General features: G+C 40.3%; 1 protein-coding gene across 4 annotated transcripts in view; it reads left to right on the forward strand.

Annotated features, from left to right (window-relative positions):
• ppp3cca (protein phosphatase 3, catalytic subunit, gamma isozyme, a) overlaps window positions 1–15,406 on the forward strand; it is a 35,033-nt gene extending 19,627 nt beyond the window's left edge. Inside the window, exons 6-14 of one of the 4 annotated variants that reach the window (XR_015131756.1) lie at window positions 2,489–2,628; window positions 5,526–5,603; window positions 5,688–5,782; window positions 5,896–6,021; window positions 6,105–6,182; window positions 8,025–8,109; window positions 8,973–9,070; window positions 11,812–13,956; window positions 14,271–14,410. Coding sequence is in view for 3 of the 4 variants with exons in the window: in XM_086313461.1 (XP_086169587.1) it covers window positions 2,489–2,628; window positions 5,526–5,603; window positions 5,688–5,782; window positions 5,896–6,021; window positions 6,105–6,182; window positions 8,025–8,109; window positions 8,973–9,070; window positions 11,812–11,838; window positions 14,280–14,431 (879 nt within the window). In the remaining variant the exon portion in view is untranslated. Of the gene's footprint in view, window positions 1–2,488; window positions 2,629–5,525; window positions 5,604–5,687; window positions 5,783–5,895; window positions 6,022–6,104; window positions 6,183–8,024; window positions 8,110–8,972; window positions 9,071–11,811; window positions 13,957–14,270 lie in introns of all 4 variants that reach the window. The other 3 variants (XM_086313461.1, XM_086313464.1, XM_086313462.1) reach the window with 3 other exon arrangements.
• The last annotated feature ends 1,401 nt before the right edge of the window (window positions 15,407–16,807 follow it).

The raw sequence follows: 16,807 nt of genomic DNA on the forward strand, positions 1-16,807 counted from the left end.
AGCGGAAGCGAATGGATGGATGGATGGATGGATGGATGGATGGATGGATAGAACGAAGGCAGGCTTAAACTGGCTTCACTTTTTAGCTTTGGAGCTACGTTGATCTCTTATTTACAGTCTGTTAGAGATGGACAGTTAAAAGCTATAAATACTCGTTGGGCAAATACTTTTGGACTCTGGATAAACACTCTTCAGTCGTGTTTTGAGTGTTGACGTTACATAGTTTGTCTGGCAGAGGGCACCCTGCAACTTCCCTGTTGGCAACATACATTTTTGGAGTGCCACAAACACAACCAGGTGAATAGAATAGAATAGAATAGAATTCAACTTTATTGTCATTGCACATGCACAGGTACAGGGCAACGAAATGCAGTTTGCATCCATCCAGAAGTGCTTTAGTGATATAGATATATTACAATATATATTAGCAATAATATAGATATGTGAGTATATTACAGAAATGGGTCTATTATGGTATGTTATAATGTACACGGTATGAAGTATGTTGTGAATATTCTATAACTATAAGTATGTACAGGCTGTAGTGAGTACAAGCTATGTACAGGATATGAACAGGATATAAATATGAAAAACTATACAGAATATGAAATGAAATAAATAACTTTACAGAATCTGGGATATACAGCTATACAGAAATGGGAACTATGCAAGTTGTAAACAGTTGTAGGATTAAAGATTATCGAATGTACAGAATGATTATTTACACAGAGCTATACAGTAGTGCAGTTAAGATAAGTGAGGGTGTAGATAGTTTCTACAGAGGCTATATAAAGTGCTAGTGGTTGTGAGTGGTGGTTCAGTCCATGTTATTATTGTGTTTGAGGGTACAGTTGTCCATTGTGGGTGTGTGTATGTTCAGTCCATGAGTTAACGTGGGTCAGATGTCAGGAGGCAGAGTTCAGGAGTCTGACAGCTGTGGGGAAGAAGCTGTTCCGGTACCTGGTGGTCTTAGTCCGGAGGCTCCTGTGGCGCCTCCCAGAGGGCAGGAGGGTGAAGAGTCCATGTGATGGGTGACTGGGGTCTTTGATGATTTTCCCAGCCCTTTTCAGACACCGCTTCCTGTAGATGTCTTTTATGGCAGGAAGTGGTGCTCCGGCGATGCGCTGGGCAGTTTTCACGACCCTCTGCAACGCCTTCCGGTCCGAGGCAGAGCAGTTCCCGTACCAGACTGTTATACAGTTGGTCAGGATGCTCTCGATGGTGCAGCGATAGAAGTTCACCAGGATGTCTGAGGACAGGTGGTTCTTCCTCAGAGTCCTCAAGAAGAAGAGGCGCTGGTGAGCCTTCTTGACCAGCTTGGAGCAGTTGGTCGTCCAGGTGAGATCCTCGGAGATGTGGACTCCCAGGAACTTGAAGCTGCTCACACGCTCCACAGCCGTCCCCTTAATGTGGATGGGTGGATGTGGGTCAGCATTCCTCCTGTAGTCCACGATGAGCTCCTTGGTCTTCTCGGTGTTAAGCAGCAGGTTGTTTCTGTCGCACCACTCAGCCAGACGATCCACCTCCTCCCTGTAGGCGGCCTCATCGTTGTCACTGATGAGGCCAATCACCGTGGTGTCATCTGCAAACTTAATGATGGTGTTGGAACCATCAGCAGGTCTGCAGTCGTGGGTGAAGAGGGAGTAGAGGAAAGGGCTCATCACACAGCCTTGTGGTACACCGGTGTTCATTGTGATGGTAGATGAGCAGCGGTTATCCAGCCGGACATGTTGGGGGCGGAAGTCCAGTAACCATTTGCAGATGAGGGAACTGATACCCAGGTCTGTCAGTTTCCTGATGAGTTGTGAGGGGTGGATCGTATTGAATGCTGAACTGAAGTCTATAAACAGCATTCTGGCGTAGGTGTTGTTGTTGTCCAGGTGTGAGAGGACAGAGTGCATTGCGATGGAGACTGCATCCTCTGTGCTCCTGTTCCGGCGGTATGCGAATTGGTGGGGGTCCAGGGTGGGGGGGAGACAGGATTTGAAGTGTGCTAGGACCAGTCGCTCTAAGCACTTAGCACTTAGTGATGATGGGGGTGAGTGCTACTGGGCGAACAGAACGAAGTTCAACGTAAATAAATAACACCATATCGCAAATGTTAGAGACGTGTTTTCTGTTTTGTGTGTCTGATAGAAAAAAGTATTAGGAGATGTGTTGGCATATTGCTGTCTTGGTCTTGGGGCTTTAGTCAAAATAAAAAGGCCAGAAATTGTTTATCGGTTTTTATTGTTTAACATGGGTTGTAGCCTTTCACAAGCTTCTCAGCTTGTTACACTAGTTCTGTCAGCAGGGACAGAACTAGTGTAACAAAGCGAGTTCGGTTAAAAATGCATTTTTTCAGTTCCTTCCATGTCATTTCCATCGAGGCAGTTGAATGGAGTGCTTTCATGTGAGAGAGTCCATTTCCTTGACTTTGTGGCTTTAGCCACTTTGTCACAACCAAACAGTTCCTCTGCTAAGCATGTTTGTATTTTGTGCTCTGCAGTTAGACAGATTTAAAGAGCCTCCAGCATTCGGGCCAATGTGCGACCTGATTTGGGCAGACCCTGGTGAGGACTACGGCAGTGAAAAAACATCAGAACACTTCAACCACAACTCCGTCAGAGGCTGCTCTTACTTTTTCAGGTAAAACTGCCGCTTTTAGCGTCACTGTTACGCTCTGCACAAGCACTGCCCTTGTAGAGCACTTTAATAATAATAATGAGGAATCGAATTGAAAACGAGCTGCATCGCGCAGGTCACAGGTTGTGGATTCATTGTTTTATAGGTCAATCAGCTTATTGAGGCACTTTCAAAAATGGCCTTCTCAAAACAGGTTAGCAGATAAAAACAGCATGTTCAAAATGGGTCAACACATTCAGTGTGCCTCTACAAAATAGGTCAACAGATTCAAAGAGCTCCTTCACAATATTCTGTGGAAATGGGTCCAGCAATGGTCAAGAGCAGACAAACATGTTAGAGATTTACACATTTAAATGGCTTGTTTAGAATTCTGTGGGTTTAAAGATACAAAATGCTTATTCAGAATAGGAAACAACAGCCAGGTGATTACGTGTAATAAGATTAGAGAGGAAAAATTGAACAATGCCTATCACAGTCCTTTATGACAGAAAATGTTAGGCTGAGATAAGCTAAATCAGTTAGCTTGGAGCTAGTTACATCAGCTGTGTGCAACTTGAGATGTAACCAGCTTCCTCAGTAAGTCTGTATTAAGTGAAGGTAAATGCATCAGTGAATTAAGAGATTGCACCAGACCTTACCAAGAGATGGCAGCTTAGGGGAGTTGGTCAGCCACTTTGGATGGACTTATCATAGCTTTCATTTTGTGGTCTCCACGTGACAAAGTAAGTACTTTTAAGAAACTATTTAGCTCATATTTGGGAAAGACTTTTGTCACAGCGGTTTGCAGTGTTTCACACATTACATATGCATAACTCACAATGTCAGAATGTCTAAATAAAGGTTTCTTCCTGTTTAGAATGTGGTCAGTTTTCAACAGTCTTTGAGACTGACACAAAAGTTAGCCAAATACAATAGACGACCTGCATTCAGCGATGTCAGCGACTCTACACCTAACCTAAATGTAAAACACTGTAGTTGTTATGCCGACTGTCAACCTGCCTTGTTTGATAAATCCAGGGAACAGTATGATGACCTTCTACTCCAACAACATTGAAAGGATTGCTTTTTTCCACTGGTGTATACTGCTGTCTGTTTGTATAAACAAGGTGACGACACACAGGCAAAGAGCAGTGATGCCTGCTTGTGATGCAGTCAGTGTAAATCTGAGCTAACTAAGGCCTCAGTCACAAAGAACTAGAGACCAGTCAGCGACCATCTGGCAACCACTTTGGTCACGACCAGCTGTATGGAAAACCCTCCTTCCGACTGCTTTGGTTGTCAACAGGTTGCTGTGTTTGCCAAACGTTTGCATGGAAGGCGCCAACTTGTCTGCAAACACTTACACACTGCTCACTAAGCAGTAGTGAAACATGAAAAGTGTGAGGCAAACCAGAAATGAGGAATGTTCACCTTCAGACTAAAGGTTGTTACTCTGGTTTGCAATGCAAACTACAGGTGACTGCAGAGATCTGCTAGCAACCAAAGCAATCACAATGATGTTTTTGGTGCAGCAGCATTCTGTTTGCAGACAATTTCACCTTTGTTTTGGTTTCTCAAAGTTGCCAGTGTGTTGCGGCCTGTAGGCCCGTGTGACTGATGCCTCATAAAGCTAACATTAGATTGATAAAGCAGCATCTCAATTATTGTAAAAGTATAACAGGTGCTAGCATAATTTTACATTTTTGTTAAAATGCTGTCTAAACCACTAATTAGATTTTTTTTTTATGTTTGTATTTCACAAAAATAAAAACTAAATATCTTAACTGATTGGCTAAAAGATTGTTAGCACAAACTTTGGGATTGCTGCTAACTCTGAAATGCAGAGCTGTGCAAGAAAATAAATAAAACATAGATACCTTGATAAAGTTTCGGGAAATAAGAACACATTTATACTGAATATAGACGTGATTTGCTGGAGGTTTTGTGAAAGTGTGTAGTCCTTGAGTTGATAACTTTTGATTGGCAGTGCTATAGACATTTCCTCCTTTCATGCATATCTTAAGGTGAAGTGATTTTGTTTAGCTGATCCCTAGTTTAGATGAAATAGTCTAAGAACTGACCAGTTTATCAAGTGTTAAACCAAAGTAATAGTGATAAAACACTCTGTTTTGTCTTGTGTTGCAAGTCCCTTAGAGCCCAGATTTACTTACTGATGAGTTGAGCTAGAGCCAAGACCGTGGAAGGAGAGGTTTTAGTCATCAAGATTTCCATCAAAAGAACTTGAAAGTAAAACAAGGTTTCCTTTGATGAACCTGCTGAATGATTATTTAACAGCTGCTTGCAGCATGCTCTCATTTATCTCTGCATCACTGAGGATCTCTCACCTGGTCTTCTTTTAGCAGCACTCACTAGTGTTCCTCCAACATCCCCTCCTTTGGTGGTTCTGGAGTTGCTGAGTAAATGGAACAAATAATTGTGACTATGATTTTGCCTTAGTCGAATATTAATACTGGTCAAAACATTAAAGTCTGCGTGTCTAAAGTCTGTTCATATTGCCAATATCAGAAACCATTGGGGCTGGTTTGATGTTGCTTTGTTTATTCCCAATAATTTCCAGAGCTAATGGATTAGTTGTACTCTAAAATAAAGTAGCTGTCCTCATCTAGCCTCTGCTTGGTCTAAACTTTTTGGAGAGGCCAGCCAGTGCTGCTGAATCCCATAAATACACCAGAGCAACCGCTGGATACTGTGCATCTTTAAACTCTGAGCTCAAGAGGCCAGAGGGCACAACATGCTGAAAATAAACGTGAAGGCATCTCCTCAGGCCAACAGTCAATTAGTAACTGATCTTAAGAGGCCTCACGCTGCTCCGTCTAATGGTTTAAATTTGAACTACGCTTTGACCCCTCTGTTAGTGGTTTTAACTGGTCCGCCTTCTCTGTCTCTTTCTCTCTTTGCAGTTACTCAGCAGTCTGTGACTTTTTGGTAAATAATAACTTGCTGTCGGTAATAAGAGCCCATGAAGCACAGGATGCAGGGTAAGTGGTATTTTGAAAACACATTTCCAGCATTTGATGATATGGAACATGTTTAATGGGTCACTCTTATTTGCGGCTGCATAGGTATCGGATGTACAGAAAAAGCCAGACCACAGGTTTCCCTTCATTAATCACAATCTTTTCAGCTCCAAATTACCTAGATGTCTACAACAACAAAGGTCTCTGTCTTTTCTTTTTTCTCATACCTCTCTCATTATTGTATTTTTCTTGCATTTACCTGTCGTCAGTCCTTCAATGTCGCCTCCCATCTCCTCCTCTCTTTCTATCCTAGCTGCTGTATTAAAATACGAGAACAACGTGATGAACATCCGACAGTTCAACTGCTCCCCGCACCCTTACTGGTTGCCCAACTTTATGGATGTCTTTACGTGGTCTCTGCCTTTTGTTGGAGAGAAGGGTACGTCTGGTGCCGAGTTTGGAAAAAGTGGATTGGAGGCCGACAACGGTTCTTGTATTGAGCTTTCTATGATTCATTTACAGTGACGGAGATGCTGGTGAATGTACTCAACATTTGCTCCGACGATGAGCTCATGTCAGAGGGAGACGACCTTTATGAAGGTAGGTAAAAAAAAATGCATGTCTATTATTACTGAAGAAGCATCCACTCGAAAACGTTCATCTCGAAATGTTTCTGATGAATACTTTACTCATAAATATAACCAATGGACTGGGACCAGTACAAAAATAAAACAAGAAAAAAACCCACTAAGTTGGGGAAGGTTATTAGTGAGAACTGCCAGTGTGTTTTTCCACAGTGGTAATCTCACTAAATTGAGAAGAAGCTGAAATGAAAGCATTGTCATGCAGGCAAACTGTTTATTTAGCAATCTTTGGCAGTCCACCTCTCTTCCTAACACGATACCTCCTGGTCACCAGTCAGTAATACGATCAAAGCTACGACAAGCCGATGTGATGTCTTTTCAGACTTTTTTATACGAGGGCAATCCCAAAGGTCAGGTCTGCTATTGTTTTAGAAATACAAACAACAGTTAATTTTCCATAATATTTACATCATTTTAAAGCTTGAAGACTTATTTTTCTACATAATCGCCATTTTGGTCGATGCATTTTTGTAGATGCTGTGGCAGTTTTACAATGCCCATGTCATACCTGCTCGCCACCGCCACAGATTCGTCTTCAGGACAAATGTTCGTTCAACTTTGGGAGCAGGTGGTAGTCACTGGGTGCGTAGCCCAGACTGTAGGGCGGGTGAGGGATGAAGTTCCAACCAAAGTTTGGCAGGAGAGCGATAGTTTGACGGTGACGTGTGGATGCACGGTATCGTGGAGAATGCTTATGCACAGTGCGCAACTGTGTTTTGGGACCAAAAGGGGGTATTATTGGTTGACTTTCTGCCTGTTGGGACCACAGTAAATGCTGACAGGTACTGTGAATCACAGGAAAAACTCAGAAGGCCATTTCAGAACCGGAGAAGAGGAATGCTGAGGAAAGACGTAAGCATTCGCCACAACACTGCATGTCCACACGTCACCCGTGATGTAAATATTGTGAAAAAATAAACGGTTGTTTGTATTTCTAAAACAATAGGAGACCTTACTTTTGGGATTGTCCTCATATTTACCGGTGACCACATACTCATAGTGCTCCTAGAATCAAACACTTTTACTTGGTGATGAACCAGGATAATGTGTCCTGGACACAAACTACTCAGTGGGTTTGAATTTTTCTTAGTTTGGACAAATACATCCAAACAATGACAAGACAACTTCTCACTTTCTTTCTGTTCTTCACACATTACAGTAACCTGTGAATTGTGATGGATCGTGAGCTGGATGAGCTACTAGTCACATTGTAGACTCTGTTTTTAGTACATTGTTCTCTAGAATTGTGGCAATCAGGAAACAAAGGAAATAATCTTTCTCACTGACACACATCAAAAATTATTTTTCACAAATAATGGGGTAAGGGCATAGTTAGGATTATTATCTATGGTGAGTCAGACCTGAGAAGGTTAACACATTTATAACATGTATCAAAGCTAAACCTAGTTTAAGGCGTGTTTTTTGTCTAAAAATCCATAAATATAGGTGGCCTGCTCACCTGTGCACATGTGCTTAGGTTGTAGACTTTATACAGATTCATTTCTGCTTCTTCAGTGAATGAATATTTTAATTTGGCTTTTAAATTGGATGAAGTGATAATGAGTCCCGGCACTCACTTAACTGACATGGAATGCTGGGAGGTGATTTATGTGTAGCGCTTAATCATAATTCAGCCTCTGTCACACATGGCTGATGCTGAATAGGGAGTTCTGGTCCCTGAAGTACACGCACTCTGCTCTGAAACGAACGCGTGACCAAAGAGGGCGAAGAATATCACTCCCACGGGATGGAAAGTGCGGTGTGCTTTGTCTTAACTCATACTACGCACTGTCTCCAGGCGGCACCTCAGCGATGCGCAAGGAGGTTATTCGGAACAAGATTCGTGCTGTGGGAAAAATGGCCCGAGTCTTCGCAGTTCTCAGGTCTGCCTTGACTTTGACATTCTCTTTTTTTTCCCTTCTTCTTCTATTTTTTTTTTTTTTTTTAAATATAATCCCAGTTGGAAATGCTTGTGTTCATGTATATATGCTAAAGGGATTTCAATGAGCTCAGTGCACTGGGTCATCACAATACCAGAAATAATTTGCAGGGCACCACAGGGCCAGTATGCAGCAGGATTGGTGAAGCTGAGTTTGAAAACACAGCGTTGGCCTGCTGGGATTAATGAGCGGGCACAAGATGAGTCACGATGCACCTAGACTCTGTAATGACATTACACATTATTCCAGATTAATGGCGCTGCTGCTAGCTCGTCACACTGCTGCAAGTGGACAAGCAGCCTATTTGTCAAACGCCTCCGTATGTCGAATACTGAAAGGGAGAGGGGGGGGTAAAAGAAGGCTAATGACACTTTTTAAAGGCACAGATGTCTCTGTAGGATAAGAAAAGGTGAAGTTTGCCTTTGAAGTGTCTCAAAGTTTCTATAGAATAAAAAGCAGAGGACCCATTAAAGGCAACATGTTAACATAAAAGTGTGCTAACACAAATCTGTACACTAAGAACCGAGTCTTAAAAATATTGGTTCAGCTGCTAAAATTGACACAAGTTGTCAGTGACCCAATTACAGAAGCAGGGCACATGCTAGCAGGTTGGCTGGAGACAATTAGTGCAGATAGTCCATCGAACCAAACAAAGACTGGATGAGACGGAGCAGGTGAAACATCCAGTGACCTCATGACCTCGTGGTTTGAAAACCGCCTCTAAACCACAAGGTGTGGGTCGCTGCGCTTGTTGAGACCTAAACTGTGTGTGCTCTTCATGCTCCTGTGTGTTGTTTTTGGACTAGGGAGGAAAGTGAGAGTGTGTTAACACTCAAAGGCCTGACCCCAACTGGAACTCTTCCAGTGGGAGTGTTGTCTGGGGGAAAGCAGACCTTACAGAGCGGTAAGTGTTTCTTATACTGTGTAACCTTTCCACTGTGTCCATTTACCACTTAGCTCTAATTAGACAGGCTCATTTCTTCACTCTGTGTCACAGAGTCTGTTTATTTAAGCACACCTGTTTTTCCCCCTGTTTTTGCTTTTATTACACACTTAGCTTTTCTTGCTAAGATTTAAGTTTAAAGATTGCCCTTATTTTCTTGTGGCAGTTATCCAGTTATCCTAGCCTGCTTATCCATGCTAATATATACATTATACACTTGCTGACATGTGAAGCAAGTCAGAAGAATGGTGGTTGAAGTATTACTGTCAGGACTCCTGACTCCGCCCTCTGATACCCTGATGTCTGTGGGTATGTGTAATAATTTTTGCAACTAAATTAATTTATTGCCATTTTTTCCCCTGCAGTTGATTATGTTTATTCTGTAGCAATGTTGCTTTCATTTCACCTGATTAGTTGGATGACTTTCAGGTCTTTGCTCCTCTGTTATATTGGCTTCAAACTCTGATGCAACATTTTGAGTGTGAAGTCATAAAAACTGACATATTTCAATATGTTTGCTCTAATTATTGTTTTTTTTTTTTTAAATTGAGTCATCTCTAATGGGCTTAGCTGTAGAGTTAACATTCACAAAAAATAAATTCCTTTGGTTTTGTTGCAACTAAACTAAAGAAGCCACAGCTTCTGTGTTGGGGGTTTCCTGTTACTGAAGAATAAACCTGGTAATTTCCTTCTGTTTGGGTTGCAAAAGAGTGTGGAAAATACGGACATATCTGTGCATCTCAGTGACGCTGAAGAGACAAGTGTTCAGATACATTATGATACAGCCCTATACATGCAAACATATGTCACAACATGTCCTAATATAAATACCCAAAGAAGTACCCAGTGACATTTTAAAACTGCCAGGCCATTCCATCTCAAATCAAAAAATTTTAAGAACATTTTCTCCAATATCCATAAAAATGTCACACTCCAACGTTTGGATATATTTGGATATATTTGGATATATTTTGAAAATGGTCCATCGACCTGTCACTCGCGTTTTTTTTAACACTTTAAAATCTGAGGCCATTTTTGAACATTAATATTTCAAAAACTATTAAAGATAAAAGTGCAAATAGTTTTCTGAGCTTTCCCTGCCATAAAAATGAGTGAGAGTCTTTAATTTAGGGACGATAAATCACAACATGTCTGAGTTAAAATAGGACTTAAAAGAAAATTGAAGTCTTTGAAAGTCCCATATTTGAGCAGACACTAACCCCCCAAAAACTTACACATTGCAAATGAAAATGTTTGACAATTTCTGAATACCATAGAATTGTATTTCACAATAATGCAAAAATGACCATGTTTAATGTACAATAATGTTTAATGTGAAGTTTTCAGTCACAGAAACTTTCATGCAGGAGTGAGCAAGTACGACAAGTTGTATCATTACAAATATCAGTAGATAGCTTCTAGATGGTCTTCTAATTATAACTGAGAAAATAAATTTGTTAAATTACAGATTTTTGATTTTTGAGACCTTCTGTCCTGGATGTGTTTTATAATTCAGTAAAATTTAATCGGCCAACGATGATTTGAGATGGGATGAACCTGCTGCCATGTGGGAGACTTTTTCTAGAACAACTTCAGTATGTTAAAAAGAAGCATCCGAGGATTGTTTTCAGCTTTGTCTGTGAATATCTGATACAGCAGCTTCACCATTCGGTTATAGTCTCTTTGAAGGGTTCGAGATCAATGGTGGTATTCCCGCCACAGGAAGCAGTGTCAGGACTTTGACTGCCCCCTGCCTCCATGCGGCAGAAAGCTTTGGGGCTGAGCCGTGGGCCGGCTGGTCGAGGAGGTCAGCCTGTCACCTGGAAGTGGCTGCTGACCCTTTGATCTAAAGGTCAGCACCAGGCCTCACCTGCCACAGGACGTGCTGGGGGCCATGCTCTGCCATGCTGGAGGCTCACAGAAGTTGCAGAGCAATCAAAAGGGAAAACCACATGTTGTGACCTTTCTGAGAATGTCATTGTCCATGTCTGTTCCCCCAATCACAGCTTTCAGATCAGCTAGGCTAGTTCAAACAAGGGGAGCAGGGGGCTGTGTGTATTTTTATCCAGTCCTCCTTGATTCTCCGATTCTTGTTTGTTTCAATCTTGATGATAATATACCTGTGCATTTTATGAACACATAACATCATTGCTGCACTAATTAAATCCAGTTTGCATCAAATTTAAAGGAGAAATATTCGTCGTGTTTCCAAAAGCTGTAAAAATTATTTTAGTTCACTTTGGCATGAAGCTAATTGTACATGTGTAAATGAGTGTGTTTCTAAAGGGAACATCTGACTGCATGTGTGTTGAGCTGGACTGCCTGGTCATGGTTGTGCATCTCGCCCCCATCTTAGACTCTTAGTGTTTAACCAAATCCCCCCTGGCTCTCCACACCTAAGTCCTCGTGACCCTTTAACACCAACACTGGCTTAAAACTCCAGCAGACTTCTTCACTCTAACCTTTCCACCCAATCGCCTAAGTGTTTTGGTGACGCTTCACAGTTGCTATGAATTTTTGCCTCCCTTTGAATGAGCCGTGGGTGTTGGCCTATATTCTGCCATCTGTTTCTTCAGATTATCCCACAGGGGTGTTCAGATTTATTTTTTAGTTTATTTTTTTAAACACTGTTGTATTTGCTGTCTCTGGCTACTTTGATGACTTCCTTTTCCCCCCTCCTTCCTCAACTCCCATTAACATAGCTACCGTTGAGGCAGCTAAAGCAAAAGGTATGCATTGGCTGTTTGGCTCAAATCCCCCTGTCTGTGTTTTGTGTGTGTTGTTCACCCTTTAACACAGACCCACTCCTCAAATATGTATTTTTCCCCCTTTCTGTTTATTTCTATTGATTATTCTGTTATAGTGAATCCCGTTATTGCTGGTTGCTCTTGCATCATCAGAATCTGTTGATAACACTGGTTCTGTCATTGTGAAAATCAGCACTAGTGTTTTCTTTGACAGACAGAATGAGGTGGAAATAGCAACAGAACATGAATTGAAACAAAATGCTTGAATGAGAAAGAAGTGAACATAAGTAATCGCCTTTTTGTAATTGCTGTGTTCTCTTTGTAAATACAGAAATCTTTTTTCTAAAACATTTTAATACAGGCAAAAAGCAAATTTGCACAGGCACTAATTAAGACTTAGACTATGTTGCTAAAATGAGATTCAAAAAGTGTCAACTACCACTGTATAGTTTAAAGCTTTGGAGGATTCAGGTCAGCATTAGCTAAATCAGGCTCGTCTCTGTATGTCTGAAAAATAAAGACTGTTATAAAGAGGTTATGTATTTTGTTTTGTCGATCAGGTTTAGGACATGATTTGTCCTTTGTTGATAAGAAGTCCCTGGCTGTGGTCACATAAGCTTTTCTTGCCAAGTGTGGCTCCCCACACAGAGAAAAGCCTGCTAAGACCTGGTTAAGATAAGACCGGGGACATCCCTGTCTGGGATATTTTCAGAATCTAATCCTGTTGCTCCGTTTGGCTGTTGCTACACCGCTCGTCTCTTCTGGTCGACAGTGATGGTTGGCGGATCAACAGGTCTCAGTTATCTCATCAAATCCATAAAATATTCTATTGCAGAAGACATTAACAGTTAACTTTGTAGATGAGGTAAAGCAGGAGCGTTACTTACAAATAGTCATCAACCTTTTATGTCTTGTTTATCAAACAGATGAGCTCAGATAGCTCAGTTATGTTTCAAATGTATTCATTTCAATTGATTTTTTTTTTAAGTAAACCTTTTAGGCCATGAAAGCGTACGTTAGACTGTTACCACTCAGAGTTACATTTACCATCAGTCTACAAATTTTAGTATCTGTTCATTCACACCTTTTAGATAAATATTTCAGGAATGCATCCTGTACTTTTAGGGAAATATTATAATTAATTATTTTGTGTAACTGTTATTTACTTCTGTAAATATGTCAGCTACTTGTCCTTTGCTTTTAGCTTATTATTTGATATTTATTCACAGCCATAATAGAAACAATATCATTTTACAATTTTTATCAGTCTAAGATTACTTATCTATTAATTTCAACCACATTTCCTGTATTTTAAGCTGCTTTTTGACTAAATTAAAATGTAAATTAACCTATATTTAATTAATTAATATGTTAATTATTTTACGTATTGACTGTTTTAATTTTAAACAATTAATTTAACTACATGGTCTCTGCGTTCGCCTAATCATTTCACTTATGTAACTATTACCAACTTTACTAACACATAACCATTCATTTCAGATAATTATCGCCCTATGTAACCTGTATTTTTTGCTAATTTTTTTAATTATGCATCAATTACTTTTAGCTAATTAAGTGATGTATGTTCTTCTGAGCTGTTTTATCAACAGTTAGCTAACTACATCGGTGCACAAATGTATTTTATCACATCATGTTGAGTGTTAACTTTTATCACTGGGATAAGATTATTTTGGACATTGTCACAAGGACTAATATGTCTTTGTACCATATTCATTATATCAAATCAAAAATGTTTTCAAATTGGAATCTTTTTATACAACCGTGTGACCGATGCAGGTCTAAGTACCGCTGGTTGGAAATCGCAAAACTCAAAGTTGATAAATTCAATTATTATATTCAAGGAACTTTTTTTTTTTTTAAATCACAGACATCTGGTTGTGCAAGAGTGGCCTTGAGGGTGTTTTTTGTTTGGTTTGTTTTTTTAATATATAATTCCCATATAAAGTGTTAACCACTGAGTTTTCACTGTCTGTTTACTTTGATAAAATGAGTGAAATATATGAACTGTCTCTTACAAGTTTGCTTTTCTATTTGCACTTGTTTTCTTTCTGGTTTCCTTGGCCGTTTCGGGACATTAACGTAAGTCTATAACGTGTGAGGTGTTTAATTGGTGTAGTTTGTCCCACTGGTGCTTGAACGTTAGGAGTCATTATTTAGTTGTGCATGTGTTGTATTTACAGATCATCCGTTCTGTGATTAGCAAATACTGTGTTTATTGCTCACCAAATGAAATCCCACAAGGAATGCATTTTGATTGAGGGTGGCAAAGAAAATAAAAAAAGAGAAAGCTAAAAATGGCGGTTTACAGTGAATACTTGCTGTGACGCACTGCTATTACTAAGCTGTTTCTACCTTCTTTTAATTTTCTCTTTGGTCTCTTTTCTGATTTTTAGCAATTCAAGGCTTCTCTCCCTCGAGGAAAATTCGCAACTTTGAGGAGGCGCGTGGCCTAGACAGGATAAACGAGAGGATGCCTCCGCGCAAAGATGGCCAGCAGCCAGATGGAACCACAATCAACACCAACACCCCCAACAAGAACGGCACTGATGGATAGGCAACTGAAACACTACCCTGCCATCTTTACACAACCCACACCACCTGAGTCATAGCCCCCAACTGCTCTCTCTCGCTGTCTCTCTCTCGCTGTCTTCATCTGTCTCCTCTGCTGAAGCTGCATGTCCATCATCTGCTCGCCCACAGCCGGGCAGTGAATGGAAGCAGACACATCAGTGGATAAAAACAAAAGGAGCCGCAGTGCTGGGAAAGCACTACACAGCTGCTCAAGAAAAGACAAACATTTGACTCTTTTATTTATTAAAGATAAAACCTATTAGATATATTGTGTTATAGCAAGAAATTACTGAATGAAGACATTTTACAGTCGAAATGTATTCTGTCCACTGAGGCTATACATGTCGAAACGATTAAAAAAACCAAAACAAAACAAAAAACAGGATTTTATAAATTGAAGTTGGTACCAGTAGATGAAGATGAGTTTTTAGTCATGTTAAGTTTGTTTTTTGAACTGTTGTTCTTCATGTGTTTGATAAGGGAAAGTACAAATACTGTAGCCTCGTCTGGGTCTTGCGAGATTCTTCCCGAGACATTTTGGACACTTGAGGTTCTACATACAGTATGCCTATATGTACATCAGTCAAAAGATAAATTGCATATGTATTTAAAAAAATATGATGGGAAAAAATATTAAATTCTATCTTATCTAATAACAATTTTTTAAAAAAGTAAAAATTTCTATGTGAAGACTTATGTCTTTAAGACTTTGTCTTATTTATACAATTTGAAGCCCTAAAGGTGGTTGTTTTTTGTAAAGTATTTTGTTCACTTCCAGAGGAAACGTTTTCCTGTATTATGGTTTGTAAATGACACGGTTAAAGTGAAGGATTAACTCTTTATGTGCAATGATAGTTTGTATTTCTGGCTGTCTTGTGCTGGTTACGACGTGTTCACTTGATGGCAGCTAGGAAGTTCTTGCTGCCCTTAACCCCCGACCCCCCTCAAAAAAAGAAAAGTACAAAGCATGTCTTATTCTACACAGCAACCAGACCCATTATTACTCCTCTCTGGGTTTGAGCTCCGCACATCAAGATTACACTAAAAGGACCAGATTTCTCTCCGGTTATTGGCCAGAAGAGGACCTGCATGTCGTACTCTCCTCAAAGCAGACTGATGTTCATTATTGCATAGGAAACTTCAGTGTATTTAACTGAAATATGGCAGTTTGATGTGATCTTTTATTGTAAAACACTAAAAAAAAAAAGGGGGGGGGGGGGGGCATGCTTTTGGGGGTTTACCTTTGTTTCTCAGTCTGTATTAGTGTCTCCATCTACTGTTGATTAGGCAGTATTCTTTTAAATTGTGATAACCGTGCATATCGAATAAGGGAAACATTTGACTTGCAGTGAAGCAACAGCAACAACGTTGCCGTACTTAAATACGATGGACTGAGTCATTCCCCCCGGCAGGGACAGCTGTCTGTCAAGGCCTAACAGTACTGTAATCATCTCAAGCTTGGCTGACTCACATACCCAGTATCTTATTTTTACAACCTATGGTCACACAAAGGTGGTGAACCATTAACACCTGCTGAGATTGCTGCTGTTGCTTTCTCTCTCTCTCTCTCTCTCTCTCCCCCTCCCTCTCTGAAGTGTTCAGCAATCCAGCTCCGCTCTGGTCTGAACATCTCCACTTCTCGCCGGCACTCCCAACCCTTTAAGACCTGCTTTCTCTAGGACACACTGATCTGACTCTACTGGTGCTTCGACACACCTGACTGTAATTCAGTTGTCTTTCTGTCACTCATGGAACGGAGACATAAGCTTTAAGATTTGCTATTCTGTCGCGAGTTTAACCCCCCCACACACCGCTTTTTGCTTTTATTTTTTGGAAAGAAAAAAAAAGCACGAGCCATTTGCGTTCATGTGCCATGCCACCTTGGCCACACATGTCAAACTCTGATCTGTGTGAGTGTGCTTGTGTGGATGGTGAACAGAGTCCAGCCAGGAGGCTTTTGAGTCTCACGTGATTAAAGATGACGTTTCTTTATATCCTTAAATTTTCCAAAATATTGTTGTTTGCCATTATGTTCTGTAGTTTCTGGGAAGGCTTCCGAAAGTGTTTGTTTTTTGTTTTGTTTTATTGGTTTACATTCAGAACTGTGATGTTGACATTTATTTTAAAGGTAAGGCTTTATTGGGTGAGGCATACAGTATACTGACCTCCTGTTAGGTCCTATACATATCTTGCAGAATGTTAAAAAAAAATGTTGTTCATCATATCAGATCTTATAATAGCTGTTAAAAAAAAAAAAAAAAGGGGGGGGGGGGATTAAAAAAGCTGTACCGTATTTGTCATGCGAGGCCATGAAATCTTTTATGTAGATGTATCACTTGGAAAAAAATAAAATGAAAAT

This window comes from Aulonocara sp. 'chitande type north' Nkhata Bay, linkage group LG12 (genome assembly GCF_057382095.1).
Source record: "Aulonocara sp. 'chitande type north' Nkhata Bay isolate Kocher_YH1m ecotype deep benthic linkage group LG12, A_spYH_male_GT1.1, whole genome shotgun sequence".
Lineage (NCBI taxonomy): Eukaryota > Metazoa > Chordata > Actinopteri > Cichliformes > Cichlidae > Aulonocara > Aulonocara sp. 'chitande type north' Nkhata Bay.